The 21,300-nt window shown below is 40.0% G+C and overlaps 1 protein-coding gene across 1 annotated transcript in view; it reads left to right on the top strand.

The window, feature by feature from the left end:
- Window positions 1–21,300, top strand: part of ift122 (intraflagellar transport 122 homolog (Chlamydomonas)) — a 54,217-nt gene that overhangs the window by 1,870 nt on the left and 31,047 nt on the right. Inside the window, exons 2-15 of the mRNA XM_034172731.1 lie at window positions 384–450; window positions 1,767–1,851; window positions 1,944–2,022; window positions 2,123–2,199; window positions 4,870–4,936; window positions 5,015–5,161; window positions 11,386–11,461; window positions 12,162–12,353; window positions 13,802–13,940; window positions 15,693–15,895; window positions 19,436–19,573; window positions 19,714–19,878; window positions 20,064–20,261; window positions 20,546–20,686. Of these exons, the coding sequence (XP_034028622.1) occupies window positions 384–450; window positions 1,767–1,851; window positions 1,944–2,022; window positions 2,123–2,199; window positions 4,870–4,936; window positions 5,015–5,161; window positions 11,386–11,461; window positions 12,162–12,353; window positions 13,802–13,940; window positions 15,693–15,895; window positions 19,436–19,573; window positions 19,714–19,878; window positions 20,064–20,261; window positions 20,546–20,686 (1,774 nt within the window). The remainder of the gene's footprint in view (window positions 1–383; window positions 451–1,766; window positions 1,852–1,943; window positions 2,023–2,122; window positions 2,200–4,869; window positions 4,937–5,014; window positions 5,162–11,385; window positions 11,462–12,161; window positions 12,354–13,801; window positions 13,941–15,692; window positions 15,896–19,435; window positions 19,574–19,713; window positions 19,879–20,063; window positions 20,262–20,545; window positions 20,687–21,300) is intronic.

Here is a 21,300-nt window from a genome sequence, read left to right as displayed (position 1 = left end):
TCAATCTAGAAGAGACAAATGCATGAATCAGGGTCTCAGCATCATCCATAGATAGGACAGGATGAATCTTTGCTATATTTCGCAGGTGGAAGAAAGTAGTCCTCATAATATCTATAATGTGGAGGTCAAAGGACAACGTAGGACCAAAAATCACTCCAGGGTTCCTCACTATGTCAGTGTGATGTATGACACACAAGCCTAGGCTAAGCGTTAGCTGGTCAAATTGATGCCGATGTCTCGCTGGACCAAGAACCATCATTTCAGTCTTGTCAGAGTTTATAAGAAAGAAATTGCTAGACATCCAGCCTTTCACTGATGCTCTTGGCTTTACAATGTGTTTGTCATTTTTGTGTGACCAGGATTTCTCTTTCTTGTCATAACAGTATTTATGACCTTGCCTTCAAGCCAGATGGCAGCCAACTCATTATTGCTGCAGGACCTCGTGTCCTGGTAAGAGTTTGTAGTTGTATTTTGGCAAAGAATAATGCAAAGAGTACATCACCAATTTTATACAGCCCCAAATCAGAAAAAGATGGGGCGACATGGAAAATGGAAATTACACTCCCACCTCCCACCGTACTTATGCTTACATTTACTTTGACTTCTGTTTAATTGCTGATAATATGAACCCAAAATATTAAATATTTTGTATGGTTACCTTCATTTTTATATGTGAATATACTTCCATTTCTGAATTTCAGGCCTGCACCACAGTCCAAATAATGTTGTAAGGTTGCAATTTATTCTAAATATAAGAGTAAAATCATCACTTTTGCAGCCAGTTCTTTTGAGACAATTCAGTGGATGGATACATGAACATTTCCAAGTCACTGAATATGTCTGGCTTCATTTACATCAGTCATATAAGAAATACAAACAATATGATACTGTATGGTAAATCTGAGTCATGTAGGCAGTTCTCAAAAATTTAGTGTCCATGCTGGAAGCTTCTGTAGATGTGAGTGGAGAAACTGGGAATGGTGCAACATTTATGTCTTGCATCCCCATGTGTAGCTTCATATTGGGGTGGAGTAGAGAAGCATTGCAAAACAGGAAAACAGATCACATCTAGGCTCAGTTTTAACAGTTTCCCGTGTACCTTCTGGCAAACTGCAGTTTAAATTCAAATATTACATGTTCTTTTTAAGAAAATCTTTCTCTGTACCAGTTCATTGTGAAGCTATATAACTGGTGATGCAATAGAGAAAAGCTGCACTATGCACATTTACTCCAACCACAACCACAGAGGCCTGTATATTCTTCAGAGATGTCTGGATGTCTTCGTGTCTTCCCTCGCTGGTCTCCTTTCAGGATGCTCACTCAGTTTTGAGAACTGCCTACTTGCCTCAGATTTACCATGCAGTACCATACTGTCTGTATTTGTTAATAATTGATGTACCATAAATAAAGTGCAAAACATATTTCGTGACTTGGAAATGTTCATGCCTCCATCCATTGTCTCAAGAAACTGGGTGTAAAAGTGGTGATTTAATGCCCATATGTAGAATATATTGCCCCCACAGTTTTTTTTTGATACAGTATGTGCTGCACTGCTACAGGCCTTAAATGCAGGAATAGATGCATATTAATGAATGAAATGAAGTTGACCACATAAAACAAGAAACATCTTGGGTTCATACTGTTTGTAATGCAGTCAAAGTACATGTAAGTATCACTGCTGCTTTTTAATTTTTTAAAAATTTTGCGTTTTCCATATCATCCCAACTTTTTCTGATTTGGAGTTGTAAATTTCATTCTTGTTGCAGGTTTATGACATGTCAGATGGGGCTAATTTTCACCCGCTTAAAGGACACAAAGACACAGTATACTGTGTGGCATATGCCAAAGATGGTACTTACCTCACTCTTTGCATGTAAAGTATATATTTACCGACTGGATAATTGCCATCATGTAATTTCACACAATACTGCATTCTTTTGCAGGCAAAAGATTTGCATCTGGATCAGCAGATAAGAGTATAATCATCTGGACAGCTAAACTCGAGGGTATTTTGAAATACACGTAAGTGCAGCTTTTATACTTACATTAGTTTAGTGTTATGGTGTGTTCAACAATGCACATTCATTCAGCTCTTTTTGTCTTTTAATATGTGTATCTGTAGTCACAATGACTCTATCCAGTGTGTTGCTTACAACCCTGTCACCCATCAACTTGCTTCCTGCTCTTCTGGTGATTTTGGTGAGTTTACCACAAGTTTTGGTCTGTTTTAGATTTCAAATGTTGTATATGATAAACATATTAACATAAAGGGGTCATATTGTACAAAATAATTTATCTACCTTTTACAGTTTATTATGGTTGGTGTTTTATGTCAAGCATCTTGACATGTCTACTACGTATGTGCTGCAGTAACAAAAACTACTCTTCCAGTGCAGGGTTTTCGTGAAACACTATATATATATATATATATATATATATATATATATGGATGGATATCCATATAGTTTTTGAAAAAAATAAAAAGGACCTATACTTTATTGACAGCCCTCGTATATATATATATTTATGTGTGTGTATGTGTATATTTTTAATACCTAAAATCCTGTTTTGAAAGCACAAGGTCACTCATCTTATTAGCAGCCACTGGGGTATAGAATTAGGGAATAACCCCGTAACGATAATGCTGGATTACAGTCGCAGATATCCATTTTACTCAATTTGGGGCCATAAAATCCAGCATTAACATCTGCAAATCATCAGACACAACAGGGTTATTCCATTTCTAATCTGATTCTATCACTTGCACGGTTTATTTTGTTTATTTGGTTTATACTGGCCACTTTCTGAATCATTGTGAAAGGGTGTGGTCAGCTCGTCAGAGCTTACCATAGCAATGGTGTCTTCATGCCAAACTGGAAATTCTGTGAGCAGACCCACAGATTTCTCCATCTCATCAGCTGCATTGAGTAATTCTGTATCAGAATCCACAAAAATACTTTCATATGGTATCTTAAATCCACGCATTTCGTCATCGTCACTGCACTAGTTTGTCTCATTCTCAGCTGTCAGTGCCATTATTGACATCTGTGTAGCAGCGCGGTCAGGGCGTGGAGTACAACCCCAATTCAATGAAGTTGGGATGTTGTGTGAAATGTAAATTAAAAACAGAATACAATGATTTGCAAATCCTCTTCAACCTATATTCAACTGAATACACCACAGAGACAAGATATTTAATGTTCAAACTGATAAACTTTTTTTTTGTGTGTGTGCAAATATTTGCTCATTTTGAAATGGATGCCTGCAACACGTTTCAAAAAAGCTGGGACAGTGGTATGTTTATCACTGTGTTACATCACCTTTCCTTCTAACAACACTCAAAAAGTGTTTGGGAACTGAGGGCACGAATTGTGAGTGTCATGACTGGGTATAAAAGGAGCATTCCCCAAAAGGCTCAGCTGTTCACAAACAAAGATGGGGTGAGGATCACCACTTTGTGAATAACTGCGTGAAAAAAATTGTCCAATAGTTTAAGAACAATGTTTCTCAACATTCAGTTGCAAGGAATTTAGGGATTCCATCATCTACAGTCAATAATATAATCAGAAGATTCAGAGAATCTGGAGAACTTTCTACACGTAAGTGGCAAGACCGAAAACCAACATTGAATGCTCGTGCCATTCAATCCCTCAGGTGGCACTGCATTAAAAACTGACATCACTGTGTAAAAGATCTTACTGCGTGGGCTCAGGAACACTTCAGGAAACCATTGTCAGTTAACACAGTTTGTCACTACATCTACAAGTGCAAGTTAAATCTCTACCATGCAAAGCGAAAGCCATACATCAACAACATCCAAAAACGCCACCGCCTTCTCTGGGCTTGAGCTCATTTGAAATGGGCAGACGCAAAGTGGAAAAGTGTGCTGTGGTCCGATGAGTCCACATTTCAAATTGTTTTTGAAAATCATGGATGTCGTGTCCTCCGGACAAAAGAGGAAAAAGTCCATCCAGATTATTACCAGTGCAAAGTTCAAAAGCCAGCATCTGTGATGGTATGGGGGTGTGTTAGTGCCCATGGCATGGGCAACTTACACATCTGTGATGTCACCATCAATGCTGAAAGGTACAGCCAGGTTTTGGAGCAACACATGCTGCCATCCAAGCAACATCTTTTTCAGGGACATCCCTGCTTATTTCAGCAAGACAATGCCAAGCCACATTCTGCACGTGTTACAACAGCGTGGCTTCATAGTAAAAGAGTGCGGGTACTAGACTGGCCTGGCTGCAGTCCAGACCTCTCGCCCATTGAAAATGAGTGGCGCATTATGAAGTACAAAATATGACAACTGAGACCCTGGACCGTTGAACATTTGAAGTCGTACATCAAGCAAGAATAGTAAAGAATTCCACCTACAAAGCTTCAACAATTAATATCTTCAGTTCCCAAATGCTTATTGAGTGTTGTTAGAAGGAAAGGTGATGTAACACAGTGGTAAACATACCACTGTCCCAGCTTTTTTGAAATGTGTTGCAGGCATCATTTCAAAATGAGCAAATATTTGCACAAAAACAATGAAGTTTATCAGTTTGAACATTAAATATCTTGTCTTTGTGGTGTATTCAATTGAATATAGGTTGAAGAGGATTTGCAAATCATTGTATTGTGTTTTTATTTACATTTTACACAACATCCCAACTTTATTGGAATTGGGGTTGTAATACATCAAATGTGAAACGGTCAAATACTTTGCCATGACCAACGTGATATTTTATGGTCTTAAATCTCACACGATTAACCAATCAGATTTGCGGAAGAAATGTAACTGGATTAGGATGTGACCTCCTTAAGAAAAGATACAACTGTCATGTTGACCAATCCATTGTTGAGGGACTTCTACATTTTTAGGTCTGTGGTCTCCAGAGCAAAAATCTGTGAACAAAAACAAAGTGAGCAGCAAAATAACATGTTGTGGGTAAGTGAAGTATCTGCAGCATTTGTATACTGTTGGGCAGCACATGTATATTGATTACAGGATTATATTTGATTACAGATGGACAAATGATGGCCAGTACCTTGCCCTTGGCATGATGAATGGAGTAGTGAGCATCCGAAACAAGAACGGAGAGGAAAAGGTCAAGATAGAGCGCCCTGGAGGCTCCTCCACACCCATCTGGTCCATAGCCTGGAATCCCTCTAAGTACTGATTTAATTTTTGCAGCATCTATAATAATGTTGTAACTTAATTCTTCTCACTGTCTCATTGTTCAATCCTTGTCACATATTTTTTAAATTATTGATGTTTTAGACATAGTGAATTGTTTTCTTCCTAATTGTGCAGACGTGAATGGGAGCTCTGTCTGAATATTGACTGTCATTATAATACTGGCTGTGTCTGGGATATTGTGTCAACAGATCCAGCAGTGATAAAGATCAACATTTGGATTGTCTAAAACTGTATTTGCTTTCACTAATGAGTAAAAGAATGTGGAAGGAAACAAATTTGCAGTGAGGTATTACAATATGCCAAGATATACAACTGAGAAATTACAAACTCCAGCTCTGTTCATGAATGATTTATGGCTTTGCATCAGTTGCCCTATTTTAGTAAAACTGGACAATGATTACAAATTGTCCAACTGAAAGTGACCAATACATCTGAAACTTCAAGATGTGTGCTGTTCTATAGTAACTTTAATTCACTGACCAGATTTCAATGACAGATTAACATTCTACAGACATCTCATGCACAGGGGTTACTGTGTGTTCTTTGAATATAATTTCTCTTTGGCAGTTACTCACATTTTGTACTACTACCATTGTAATGCCATGTTAAGGTTGGCTGTTATTAGACTGAACTTCCCGTACTTCCAGGATTATTGCTTGTGAAAATTTAAATTAACAAATGGATATACAACATTTTAGGTAAGTGTTATACTGCTTGTTGAAATCAACATCCAAGTCATCCACTTTAAGAAGTGTATATCTTTGTGTTGAGATCACAGATGGTACTTGAGGTCACATTCTCTTAATTAATCAGTTAACTGATTAGATGACGAATAGAAAATAATAGTCTACTGTTTGTCGTGAAGGGCATCCGGTGTAAAACTTGTGCCAATTCAACATGCAAATCTACATCGGACCTGCTGTGGTGACCCCAAGTGAAAAACAAGGGAGTAGCTGAAGGGACTTTTTTTTTTTATTTAAGTAATTTACCAAAAGAAAAAATCTCAGCCGTTGAGAATGGGGTTGATTTATTTATTTTTTGTGGTGCAAGAAGTCAGAATGGGTGTCTCCTAATTAAAAGGTCACTGATTTAAGGCCGGCAGTACGGTGGCTTAGTGGTTAGGACTATTGCCTCACAGCGAGAAGGTCATGGGTTCAGTTCACGCCTGTGGCCTTTCTGTGTGGAGTTTACATGTTTTCCCCGTGTTTGCGTGGGTTTCCTCCGGGTGCTCTGGTTTCCTCCCACATCCAAAAACATGCGGGTTAGGTGGATTGGAATCTTTAAATTGTCCATAGGTGTGTGTGTCTGTGTTTGTTTGTCTATATGTGGCCCTGAGACAGACTGGCGTCCTGTCCTGGGTGTACCCCGCCTCGCGCTCTGTGACTGCTGGGATAGGCTCCAGCTCCCTGTGACCCTTAATTGGACTAAGCGGTTGAAGGTGTGTGTGTGTGTGTGTGTGTGTGTGTGTGTGTGTGTGTGTGTGTGTGTGTGTGTGTGTTTTAAGGCTGGCAGCACGGTGGCTTAGTGGTTAGGACTATTGCGTCACAGCAAGGAGGTCATCGGATCGATTCCCATCTGTGGCCTTTCTGTGTCAAGTTTGCATGTTCTCCCCATGTCTGTGTGGGTTTCCTCGGGGTGCTCTGGCTTCCTCCCACATCCAAAGACATGCGGGTTAGGTGGATTGGAAACCTTAAATTGTCTGTAGGTGTGCTTGCGGGTGTTAATGTGTTTGTTTGTCTGTATATGGCCCTATGACAGACTGGGATCCTGTCCAGGGTATACTCCGCCTCATGTCCTATGACTGCTGGGATAGGCTCCAGCCCCCATGACCCTTTATTGGTGTAAACGGTTGAAGATGAGTGAGTGACAGTTTCAAGGCCACTTCTGCTCCATCCTCTTGTACAGATGCAGTTGTGTCATGAAACACACTGAACGTAACACTTGTGCAAAAGAGTACATGGGGCCCCAGGCGTGTGCCTGAAACGACGCTCGCATTTCCAACAGCAACTGCTTTCCCAACAGTATTTGGATGTGATGACGTTTAGTGAAGTGGAAAGATATTGTAAAATGTTATTGTGTGAACCTCACACAAGCGTGCACAGAGGTTGTTAATGCATGAGTTTGTGCAACACAACACTTATTTGTAAAACAGTGTAAACAATATATTGCTATGAATTCTTCACCGATTGCACACTTTCTTAAAATACTGTGCAGCGAATGAAGTAACACAGGAGAACAGGCAGAGTTCACGCGCACCAGTTCATAACTCTTTACATTTAGTCAAAGTTAATACTTTCAAAGATGAGAAATGTAATTTAACAGTTTAAGTTAAAAATAATCCAGGTTTTAATGTTCAAGTGGCAGATTTGAAAATGAAAACGGGTCATAATAAATTATTCACCAAATATTTATTAACAAGGTCACGTGCAATATGAGTTATCTACTTTTATATTTCCATTAAATTTTTATACTAAACATCCTCAAAGTCCCACAGTTCTATCACTGTGCTCACAAACATTCCATCCTTTCATCCTTTTTCCATACCTGCTGAGTCAGTTAAGGGTCACAGTGGGGGCTGGAGCCTAACCCACCAGTCATAGGGTGTGAAACAGGGTGCACCCATGGCAGGACACCAGTCTGTCACAGGGCTGCATATATAGTCAGACGAACACATTCACACTCGCACGCATACTGTCAAGTTTCCAATTCTCACAGACATTTTCCTGCTATAAACAATTCAGGCCTGATACAGCTCATTTTAAACTTATGTAACATACGAGGGCTGTCAATAAAGTAACGGTCCTTTTTATTTTTTTCAAGAACTATATGGATTTCATTCATATGTTTTTACATCAGACATGCTTGAACCCTCGTGCGCATGCGTGAGTTTTTCCACGCCTGTCGGTGACGTCATTCGCCTGTGAGCACTCCTTGTGGGAGGAGTCGTCCAGCCCCTCGTCGGAATTCCTTTGTCTGAGAAGTTGCTGAGAGACTGGCGCTTTGTTTGATCAAAATTTTTTCTAAACCTGTGAGACACATCGAAGTGGACATGGTTTGAAAAATTAAGCTGGTTTTCAGTGAAAATTTTAACGGCTGATGAGAGATTTTGAGGTGACACTGTCGCTTTAAGGACTTCCCACAGTGCGAGACGTCGCACAGCGCTCTCAGGCGCCATCATCAGCCTGTTTCAAGCTGAAAACCTCCACATTTCAGGCTCTATTGATCCAGGACGTCGTGAGAGAACAGAGACGTTTCAGAAGAAGTCGGTTTCAGCATTTTATCCGGATATTCCACTGTTAAAGGAGATTTTTTTAATGAAAGACGTGCGGACGGGTCCGCGCGTCGGGACGCAGCCGCCGCGACACTCCGCCACAGGAAAAACACCTCTGTTGAAAGCCTTAAGGACAAGTTGGAACATGTCCTGCCTGTTAAACAATTTCTCATATACTCACTCCACTGAAAGCCATCAAAAGCCGCCTGGATTTTACAAATGGTTATCAACACGGAGGTGTTTTTCCTGTGCCGCCGCACCGCGTCGGCTGCGTCCCGACGCGCGGATACGTCCGCACGTCTTTCATTAAAAAAATCTCCTTTAACAGTGGAATATCCGGATAAAATGCTGAAACCGACTTCTTCTGAAACTTCTCTGTTCTCTCACAACGTCCTGGATCAATAGAGCCTGAAATGTGGAGGTTTTCAGCTTGAACAGGCTGACGACGGCGGCTGAGAGCGCTGAGCGACGTCTCGCACCGTGGGAAGTCCTTAAAGCGACAGAATCACCTCAAAATCTCTCATCAGCCGTTAAAATTTTCACTGAAAACCAGCTTAATTTTTCGAACCGTGTCCACTTCGATGTGTCTCACAGGTTTAGAAAAAATTTTGATCAAACAACGCGCCAGTCTCTCAGCAACTTCTCAGACAAAGGAATTCCGACGAGGGGCTGGACGACTCCTCCCACAAGGAGTGCTCACAGGCGAATGACGTCACCGACAGGCGTGGAAAAACTCACGCATGCGCACGAGGGTTCAAGCATGTCTGACGTAAAAACATATGAATGAAATCCATATAGTTTTTGAAAAAAATAAAAAGGACCGTTACTTTATTGACAGCCCTCGTATGTAACAGAAGTACCCCCATACAAGCAAAATGCTTTTATTGTATCTCTCATTATTAACCCCCTCCCTAAACACACACACTTAATGGCCTAGAATTACCTCTCTATTCCAAAAATATGAAGAAAAAACTATATAAGTTGAAAATTACTACATCATGCAGGAATAACAGTTTATTTTATACTTTAGTTAATAAATATGTTAAAGTACATTTTGTAGTGTTTTTGCTAATTGAACTTTGATAATAACTATGGAAATTACAAAACATGACTACAATGAATAAAAGTGATGATGGGTGTTACATTTAGTGCGTGTGAATGGGTCAGGCTTGAAGCAAGTGACTATAATACTGAATCAGTAGGTGAGGGCATATCATTAAACAGGGATGTAACCATATACGAGGGGTGATTGAGAAGTTTTGAGCCTGTGCCAGAAAAAGCAGGGCATGATTCTCCATCTTCTGCATTCTGAGAAACCAACATTTCACACATTCTTGAGAAATGTTGGTTTCTCGGAATGCAAAAGATGGAGAACCACGCCGTACTTTTTGTGGCCCAGGCTTAAAACTTCTCAATTGCTCTCATATCTGTTTGATACGCTGTCACCTCTTGATTTGGTATTATAATTGCTTGCTTCATGATGCCAGTAAGTTTACCATTCTAGCACCAGCAGGTGGCAGTGCTTAACCAGAGTGATTTTACAAGGTAGTCTTTTCTGTGATACTGTGTACCACACTGGCATACTGGGATGCCATGTCTTCTTGCTGTTGTCCCTTGCAGCCAAAGGCAGACAGTTAGCAGTAATCCTCACAAAAACCTCTGAGCATGTCATGTGGGAAAAATGGCAGCTTGAAATTCACGTTAGAGGCATTCAGCAGAACCATTGCTGCCTTGAGGGAAACAATACCAAAGGTAATAGCTGAGATCAGAAAATATGCTAGATATTAATTCACATAAGATGAGATGCTTGAGCTGGTAGTCATAGTTGTAGATATTTACAAGAACATATATATTTCTAAGCACCAGCGCCCATATTCACAAAGCATTCTAAGGTTATAAGAAGTAGCTGTTAGTGACATCACTCTCAGAAAAATCTTGGTCTGTCTGTCTGGGCAGCACGGTGGATTAGTGGTTAGCACTGGTGCCTCACAGCAAGAAGGTTCATGGGATCGATTCCTGGCCTTTCTGTGTGGAGTTTGCATGTTCTCCCCGTATCTGCGTGGGTGTCCTCTGGGCGCTCTGGTTTCCTCCCACTATCAAAAAACATGCTTATTTAGGGTCTGCTCCTTTCTCTGCCTCTGACCAAGGCAGCGTCTACATCTGGAGTTAGTCCCCGGGTGTTGGGACTGTGGCTACCCACTGCTCCTAGTGGTTAGATTGTGTCTAACTGTAATTAGGATGTGTTAAGTGCAGAGGACAAGTTTCATTGTATGTGTATATGTGCAATGATAATAAAGTTTCTATTCTATTCTAATTCCTTGAATTCTAAGACATTTCTTAGAATTTTCCCTTGGTAAGATAAAGTTATTAACAAAGCATCTTAAGCCTTAAGATCGGCATGTGACTAAGGTACGTTCAAACATTTTGAGGCTGCGCAACAATTTATTTAATTTTCCTGACTTTCATTATCGTGAAATTACGTTATTTTCACGGTTACACATTTCTCCATACAGTTCAGGCTATATGATCGGTTGATTTTACTATACATTTTTTTTGTCTCTTTCCCTTTTTGTGACAACCAATCACAGCTCTTAGAAGACTGCATCATACCTAGCCATGGGGTCAACCCTGTCTCCTCACAAAGATAAAAGTTTCTGTCCACTCCTTGCTCAGAGCTGCTCTCAGACACTTCCTGGATCACTCACAGGCTAAGAAGATGCCTTGCTTGGAATCTTTAGGCTCAGTTGGGAGCTCTCTGAGAGGACTCTGAGGTGCCTTGTGAATATAGACCCAGATCTTGAACAGAATTCCAGTGGTTGAAGAGCAAATAGTCAAAAATTTAATAAGCAATATCTTTTATCAAAGAACAGTGTGTTAGGAGAATACGAGAGAACCTACCCTCTAATTCATGCTTGTGATTTTGTAGGGATGAACACAATGACATTCTAGCTGTGACAGACTGGGGACAGAAGTTGTCTTTTTATCAGCTCAGTGGAAAACAGGTGAATATCACTGTGCACAATGATCTATCTGTCTGTCTGTCTGTCTGTAAGTAATTTAATACCTCACATGAGAAACACCAACTGACTAATAGCTATGTATGTTGTCACTCTCACTCACCTATAGTAATTAGAAACACCAAGTTTTGTATTGGTTTAAGTGATTATAGGATTTGTATTTCCTGGTGTAATCAGCCTGGGTCTACTGAAACATAACAGAGACCATGTTCTATATTAATGGGCTCCCCACAACCTTTTGGGCATACCATAATTACAGACAAATATGTATGGTTCATTACTCTGCTTTATGCCTTAGGCTTATGTATTGTCACTGGCTTGTTCATCTATTGCAGTGAACATTCGGTTTTGATTACCATACAACATTGTTCTCATATGATTATGGATTTTCAGACAGCTTTTTCCCAGGATGAGTAGAAACAGATGCACAGGGGTTGGATAACTGATTTATGATTGATGTTGTGCAAATGTACTTTGAACACTTATACAAGATAGGCCATTTAGAACAGAGAAACCCTTTCTTGAGGAATATTGTTTTATCAAATACTCAAACTGGTTGAATATATTATTGACTTTGATATGCATTAGCCCAGATGGTGGCAAGTGTTGGCTGGTGATCAGTAAGAATGAGGAATATGTATATGAACTTTGTTTTGATGTCTGCTTCTCTCTTTTTCTCTCTCAGATTGGGAAAGACAGGATGCTGACCTATGACCCGTGTTGTGTCAGTTACTTCTCTAAGGGTGAATATATAGTCATGGGTGGCTCTGACAAGCAGGCCTCCCTCTACACTAAAAACGGGGTGCGGTTGGGCACTGTTGGAGAACAGAATTCCTGGGTGTGGACGTGCCGGGTTAAGCCTGACTCCAACTTTGTGGTGGGTCCACAGCCTATGGGAATTTATGCCCAGAGAACATATCTTATCCTTAGAGCATGTCATGGACAGAAAATGAGCTCGAAAAATATGCTGTAACTGAAAACGTAGATGAAGCCCAGACCCAGTGTTGCCAGAACTCATGTCTAAAACAAGCAATCATGACAGTGAAAAGCAAGCAAGCAAGCAAATAAACCCAGCATAAGTAACTTTTTAAATGCTGATATGGCATTTTTTTTGTATTATGTCAATTGTTACCCATGGTCACATAACTAAAGAAGAAATAATGTAATAATCATGTAAATGAATAATAAATCTGTGCTTTCATCCATCATCAGTGCATACAGGACATTGCTAATATTTTCATGTTGCTCTTTCAGCTTTCATGGGTTAACTGATTAATGTCCTGCATTTTGTTCAGAACATTTCCTGTTATCAAATGTAAATGTAATTAGTTCAAAGATGAGAAATTGTCCACATTTGCATGGCAGTTTTGGAGGAGGGAGATCAAACCACTGACTTATTAGTTGCACCTTTGTAGTCGCTGGTTCAGTTGCTGGCCTCCAGAGCAATGCTCCATCTCCCATCCACATGCTGAAAAGAATTAATGGATGTGTATACGGCTGTGTGTTGTGTTTTGTGTGTATGTGTGTGTTTGTGTTTGCATTGTGCCATTTTGCTTTGAGGCTGTGCAATTGGCAGTAGAAAGTCACATTGATGCCAGTGCATCTTTGCTCATATGTTGGAGCCAGTCTGCATGATGTGCATGTATTTCTCATTTACAGTCCTGCAAAATGCTTTTGATTCATCCCCCAGTTGAGAGAAGATCTGTTGTTTAATTCCAGTCCCTTTCTGCTACTGTTGATTCGTTTTGGCCGTATATGGCCCATTTGTTCCGGAACCTGGTATTATTTATATTGGATGTGTTTAGCTAGACATAATCCTACGATTTGACAAATAAGCAAAGAGAAAATACTGATTAATTTGTGGGATACTGTGTGACTGCTGGTAGCTGGTTGTATCTTTGACAATTTCCAAGTAGGGAGGATTTTCTCATTAACATTTGGATGTCGAGAATAAGCCCAGATATATAAACACTTATATTTTGGAAGTAAACCAGAAAAGACATGACCGCTTGACATCATCATTTCTCATACCTGGCAGTCAGAGTGTTAGAATCTATTTCATAGATTTTCTGGATCTGCTTATGCAGCATCATTTCATCTATGCAGGTATAAAAATAGCTTTATCATACAGTAACAGCTCTGCATCTTTCCATTTCACTATACTTAACTGAAAGTAATGAGGAATACAAGAGAGAATTGGTTGGTGGCTGATTCTCTCAGTTTTACTTGGTAGATACTTTAACAACAGGAACATTTTTCCACACTCACAATCTTTTCTTAGAGGTGTTAATGGGATGTACTGTTATATTGTTATCTCTTATTTAGGTGTTGGGCTGCCAGGATGGGACCATTGCCTGCTACCAACTTATCTTCAGCACAGTTCATGGCCTCTACAAAGATCGCTACGCTTATAGAGACGGCATGACCGATGTCATTGTTCAGCACCTCATCACTGAACAAAAAGGTCTACTTTCATTTCAGAAACAGGATATTGATTCTTCAGAGATGTGTTCATACACTAAGGGACATATAGACACCGTTATGGCCCTTCAAATAATAGCTTTATGTCTTGATACAGTCAGCCTATCCTGGGATAAGCACAGACATCAATGGTCCTCAGGGGATATATACTTATTCTTCTTGAAACATTACAGTACATACATGATGGACATGATTCAGTTCAGTTTAATTTTACCCATTTGTACTGGATTTATCACTCACTCACTCACTCACTCATCTTCAACTGCTTACTCCAATTAGGGGTCACTGGGGGGGCTGGAGCCTATCCCAGCAGTCATAGGGTGTGAGGCGGGGTACACCCTGGACAGGATGCCAGTGTGTCGCAGTGCCACATATAGATAGACAAACACATTAACACCTGCACGCGCACCTACAGACAATTTAAAGTTTCCAATCCACCTAACCTGCATGTCTTTGGATGTGGGAGGAAGTCAGAGCACCCAGAGAGAACCCATGCAAACATGGGGAGAACATGCAAATGCCACACAGAAACCCACAGTAGGAATCAATCCCATGACCTCCTTGCTGTGAGGCAACAGTGCTAACCACAAAGCCACTGTGCTGCTGCTGGATTTCTGTTCTACTTCTGTTCCGCTTCTGTGTACAAGTCACACAGAAGCAATTGATGACAAACAGCGGCTAATTGTAACTTAAAGCAAATTGGTGCATCTTGAGTGTCGATTTAAAAGCAAAAACTTCAACAGTTAGACTGCCGATCTGTAAGTGACAAGTTATTTTCATAAAAGCACCCCATGTGTGAAAGCCCTACATTCCACTGATGGCATTTTTTACCTTGAGGATATAACCCTATCTTGTGTACTGAGAATGCATGGTATGAGGTGGTACATAATAAATATTTTTCAGATGAAAGGGCACTTGACCATTCAGGATTTTATACTTTAGCAGCAACACCTTAAAATCAGCATTTTGAATGATTTGTAGACTTGTAGTACTACAACAGACCAAAGACAGAAATGCAATAATAAACTCTCGATGAGACAAAAGGATGAATATATAGCATAGGTCAAAATAGACCAAATCTTTGGAGGGTTACACAAGTTTTTAAAAAATCATTTTGGTGTAAAATTACTACAGGATTCTTAGCTTTAATTACTTTAACACGTAAGTATCCAGCGGAATCGTCAATTCATTCCACTGATGTAGAAGTGTGGCCGGACCAATGATTGTTATTGCAGTTTTCTCAGGATTCATTTGTAAAATGTTACATGGAGACCAATTTCTCACTTCAGACAGATTAGCCTCAAAGTTCCAAATGTGAGAGACATTTCCTGTGTGATCTAAGAAAGATGTGCTATATAAAGAGAAAACAAATAAGAGCCTAAGACAGAGCTTTGGGGCACCATAATTAACTTTTGAAAATGCTGTGGTGCACGATCATGTTAAGGAATAGTAATTACTTTGTAAATGAAGTTCTGAAAACATGAATAAAAACTGGAATCTATTAGTGATAGTCTACATACAATCAATGCAGCTACTCTATATCAACAGTCATCTTCTTCCAGTTTTGTGCTTTTTAGGTGCTTTGTGTTATTCACATGGTGGATGACATGCGTAGTTGGGATTTTGTGCTACTGGCTATGACAAGGCTGATTCAGCAAGATACATTGGTTTAGATACTGTAAACCTTTGTGGCTTTTTATACGTCCTCATTCCTCTCTTTTCCCTCTTTTCCCAGTGAGGATCAGGTGCCGTGAGCTGGTAAAGAAAATTGCCATCTACAGAAACCGTCTTGCTATCCAGCTGCCCGAGAAGATCATCATCTATGAGCTCTACTCAGAGGATTCTTCAGACATGCACTACCGAATCAAGGAAAAAATTTGCAGAATGTTTGAGTGCAACTTGCTGGTGGTCTGTTCTCAGCATATTATCCTGTGTCAGGTGAATACAGAGAAGTGATTTCTTTAGTCGCTGTTGTGCTGTTAGTAGTAGACATAAAAAAAAGTTGTGACTTGCGATTTGGTAAACGGAAACAGCCTGTAATCTAACCATATCACTTCAATTTAGTATATTGACACTGCCAGATCATGCCACAAGCCATTGGTGACTGTGGTAAGGTTAAACTCCCTCAACATTTTTTTAATTATAGAAAGAAACTCCTCGAAACTAGTGATTTAGTTGCTTTTGTTGGCAAGGAAAGGTTTACTGACCTTGACTTCATGCATACTGTGAAGTATGCATGAAGTCTTCATGCATACTGTGAAGTATGCATGAAGTCTTCATGCATACTTCATACATACGATTGTTGTGGAAGCATTGGACACCCTGATTGCAACACTTGAGAAGCTCAGTGAAGAATTGGAATGTCTGGCTTTGCGGGACTTGCAATTGTCCTGGATTAGTACAACCCCTGGCAAAAATTATGGAATCACCGGCCTCAGAGGATGTTCATTCAGTTGTTTAATTTTGTAGAAAAAAAAGCAGATCACAGACATGACACAAAACTAAAGTCATTTCAAATGGCAACTTTCTGGCTTTAAGAAACACTATAAGAAATCAAGAAAAAAAGATTGTGGCAGTCAGTAACGGTTACTTTTTTAGACCAAGCAGAGGAAAAAAATATGGAATCACACAATTCTGAGGAATAAATTATGGAATCACCCTGTAAATTTTCTTCCCCAAAACTAACACCTGCATCAAATCAGATCTGCTCGTTAGTCTGCATCTAAAAAGGAGTGATCACACCTTGGAGAGCTGTTGCACCAAGTGGACTGACATGAATCATGGCTCCAACACGAGAGATGTCAATTGAAACAAAGGAGAGGATTATCAAACTCTTAAAAGAGGGTAAATCATCACGCAGTGTTGCAAAAGATTGTTCACAGTCAGATGTGTCTAAACTCTGGACCAAATACAAACAACATGGGAAGGTTGTTAAAGGCAAACATACTGGTAGACCAAGGAAGACATCAAAGCGTCAAGACAGAAAACTTAAAGCAATATGTCTCAAAAATCGAAAATGCACAACAAAACAAATGAGGAACGAATGGGAGGAAACTGGAGTCAACGTCTGTGACCGAACTGTAAGAAACCTCCTAAAGGAAATGGGATTTACATACAGAAAAGCTAAACAAAGCCATCATTAACACCTAAACAGAAAAAAACAAGGTTACAATGGGCTAAGGAAAAGCAATCATGGACTGTGGATGACTGGATGAAAGTCATATTCAGTGATGAATCTCGAATCTGCATTGGGCAAGGTGATGATGCTGGAACTTTTGTTTGGTGCTGTTCCAATTGATATTTTGGACAATTGAAAGGATGTTTGGGGATGATGAAATCATTTTTCAAGATGATAATGCATCTTGCCATAGAGCAAAAACTGAAAACATTCCTTGCAAAAAGACACATAGGGTCAATGTCATGGGATAGGGTCAATATCAATGAGCAGATGTGATTTGATGCAGGTGTTAGTTTTGGGGATGAAAATTTACAGGGTGATTCCATAATTTTTTCCTCAGAATTGAGTGATTCCATATTTTTTTTCCTCTGCTTGGTCTAAAAAAGTAACAGTTACTGACTGCCACAATCTTTTTTCTTGATTTCTTATAGTGTTTCTTAAAGCCAGAAAGTTGCCATTTGAAATGACTTTAGTTTTGTGTCATGTCTGTGATCTGCTTTTTTACTACAAAATTAAACAACTGAATAAACATCCTCCGAGGCCGGTGATTCCATAATTTTTGCCAGGGGTTGTACTAAGATCCAGGCATTCAATGAGTTTATGGATTTCGGTGTCAGAAGTTATAAGGTGTTGTCTTAAGCCAACAACTGGATGTCTTTGTTTCCAGGTATCTTTGAAGGATACTTAGGTACTACTGCTATGACTTTGTGTCAGTTGAGTGGTTATTTTGGGAGACTCAAATTTGAAGTGTCACTTGCATGATGAAAAATCATCTGGTTTAATATTTTGGCCATGTGACATATTTCTCTATGCATGATGCAGCACATAGGCACCTGAGTGTTGAGGATCCCACAGCAGCTGGAGAAAGCCAAGGGGACATCCAGGCAGATAAGTGGCAGATAGATAGATGGCTACTTTTTAGAGGTGGTGATGGGCAGATTGTCTACCTGGGTGGTTGCCATTCAGGACCCAGGGTATTGTTGTGATGTCATAGAAGCGGTAGCACAATACCAGCGTAAGCTCCCAGACTTGAAGAAATATCAAGTTGACCAGAGTCAGTGGACTGATGAACTGTGATATATTACGTGACAAGTGGAACACCATATGGACATCAGTCCTCACTTTTCCTCCTACTTAAGACTACAATATCCTCCTGTGACATCTGTCAGGTAGTGGTTAGAAAACAGGAATCTGATTGTGACTCCTGGTGGAACCTCAATTTCTTGGTTTAACTATTTGTTTTCTGACAGAACACAGACTTCACATTTTGCCCTTTTACATATCCTTTTTCCCTGAAATGGCTCCTTTTTACAGCACACACACAGAAAACCAGCTTAGATTAACTGTTCGACTAGGTCAAGCTTAGTGTCTGTTCCTGGGCTAAGGTTCCATAAAGCAGTTGCTTAATCATAGCCTTGAAAAAAAAAAACTCAGTTTACAGTTGAGTTTTCAAGACATAGGCTGTTTGTGTGTTGTGCATTTCCTTACATTTCATTAATTTAGTCATCTCAGTCTAAATTCCACTGACCTGCATTTACATTTTTGGACCATGTAAATGAATGTGCAGTTGACAAATTGCAGAAGAGTACAAAGAGATGTTTGGCACTATTAAAATGATGGACGCAGAGTGAAACAGCCACTCACTACCTGTCCAAACAAGCTCAGAGAGAGAGAGAGAGAGAGGGGGGGGGAGATAATATAATGGAGTTGCTTACATATTTCACAGATGTTTCTGCATGGTTTGCAAAAGGCTGCAGCTGTGCACCACAGACTCTGTTTCTTTCCTTCTCAGCCTTTGTCAAACTGAATACAGTAAAACAGTTGGATGAACGTGAAGCAACAAACCCTGTGGAAACGGTGTCTCTTGGGGTTTCTGTCTGCTTCTTGTCTGTATGTGTTTGACAGAAGCTGATGGGGGGGACTAGCAACCATAAAAGTGAGGTTATTTCCGTTTAAATGTCTGTGAGACAGAGGTGTTTAAGATTTCTCTCTAACAGGCATACTCATGTTTCATGTTAAAGACAGCTTTTAGGCCATATAATGGGCTGTGCTCGGATGGCCTGCGTATATCCATGTCACATCGAATGATAGCTCATTGCGCTGCTTTGTGATGTTTCACCACATGTTACAGTGTTTAAAAGGAAAAAAGACAACACGTTAAGATTTGTTGGACTTTTAGGAGCTTACTTAAATGATATAAACAGTGAGATTAACAGACTGTGAAATGATAAAGCCAAAATAAATTGCCCAAGGTCAAACTGCGATTGCGGACTCACCTTTCTGGCTCTGCTTCTGTGTAGGAGAAGCGACTCCAATGCATGTCCTTCACCAGTGTCAGGGAAAAAGAATGGTTGATGGAGTCTCTGATTCGCTACATCAAAGTGATTGGTGGGCCACCGGGCAGAGAGGGTCTGCTAGTTGGGTTAAAAAATGGAGCTGTGAGTATTTTGAGAAAATGCATACATACATTAAATAACTATGCTGAGTATTGTACAAACTTGTCATCTAGGAGATAGAAAAAGTATGAAAACAGCTGTCCTTGTGATTTTCTCAGCTGGCTATTATTTTTGCATTGCAGATTTTGAAAATATTTGTTGACAACCCCTTTCCAATCACGCTGCTGAAGTTGTCGACATCAGTGCGCTGCCTGGACATGAGCACTTCCCGCAGTAAATTGGCTGTCGTGGATGAGCACAACACCCTTCTGGTTTATGATATCAACAGTAAATTATTGCTTTTTCAGGTCAGAAGATAAAGGGTATGGGTGGCAAACAGCTAGACAGAGTTTCAGCTGCAGGAAAGTGCATGTCTATGTATTTTTATTAAGTTAAGATCTGTATCGGGCTCAGATACTCTGTCTGTCTTCCACAGTCATTTCCAGAGATATTTTGTTTGTGACCTCCTTTAACCACCTCTTAATCTGTATAGGAGCCTAATGCCAACAGTGTGGCTTGGAACACACAGTGTGAAGACATGCTTTGCTTCTCTGGCAATGGTTACCTTAACATCAAGACCAGTGACTTCCCTGTACACCAGCAGAAGATGCAGGGATTTGTGGTTGGCTACAATGGCTCAAAGATTTTTTGTCTCCACGTCTATTCCATGTCTGCTGTGGAGGTGCCTCAGGTGGGAGTGCTGTTAAACACGTGTTGAGGTTATGCTAAGTGGATAGGATGTAGAAATGACAGCCACACACGTGTATTGTGCAATAGTTAATGTATTGCAAATGGTAGACATGATTTTCACTTCTCTTTGCAGAGTTGCCAAGACTTTTGTACCACAAACAAGAAAAGTGGTTATACTAAATGTCTGTCAGTAACCGAGACAGATGTGTCTTCAGAACATTACTTGATGTTTTCTTCTCATTTATTCAACGATTTCCAACCACTTGTCTGCGGTATTTTTCACAGTCGGCTCCCATGTATCAGTACCTGGAGAGGAGAATGTTTAAGGAGGCCTACCAGATTGCCTGTCTGGGTGTGACAGATAGTGACTGGAGGGATTTAGCAACAGAGGCCCTGGAGGGACTTGACTTTGATACCTCCAAAAAGGCCAGTGACATGTACACACAACCGTATGCTCAAGAATCCAAGCAAGCATGCACTATATATTTTATGATTCCAGAGAAATAAAAATTCTTTGGTGTTTTTATGCTCAGTGAAACCAGAGATGTGAACTCAGCTGTTTAGGAGTTTCAAATGAGGCAGTACAAATGAGGTTGTTGGTGTTTTACTAGAAACTGGGTCTTAGACGTTGCTCTAAAGTCACTTGATGAAGTAGTAATTTTTAGCAACAGTGCAAATTGAATACTTGAGAGAAGTGAGCTTTATTTGCAGTACAGTACTGAAGAAAGTAAATCATTTTAGTGCTGAGCAGTAGATACATTTAAAACGGGAATGCAAAATAAATATTTAAAGGTATACTTTTTCCAAATTGTTCAAATTTGGAAATTTGAGCGCCTTGGGGCAACTGTTTGTTGTGATTTGGCGCTATACAAGAAAAAAGTTGAAGTTGAAGTTGAAATAGCACCCCCCAATTCCCACAATTTGCAGTCCAATGTTATTGTTTGGAAAAAGTGCATGTTCACTGATTTAAACCCTCTGTCTATCTAAGCAAAACCACAATGTGTGCTGGGAAACGCCCACATAGTCCTTGTGCCCAAGAT

Source organism: Thalassophryne amazonica, chromosome 6 (genome assembly GCF_902500255.1).
Source record: "Thalassophryne amazonica chromosome 6, fThaAma1.1, whole genome shotgun sequence".
In the NCBI taxonomy this organism is placed as follows: Eukaryota; Metazoa; Chordata; class Actinopteri; order Batrachoidiformes; family Batrachoididae; genus Thalassophryne; species Thalassophryne amazonica.
The sequence above is the reverse complement of the archived record's forward strand: the minus strand, read 5'-3'. Positions and strand labels throughout refer to the sequence as shown.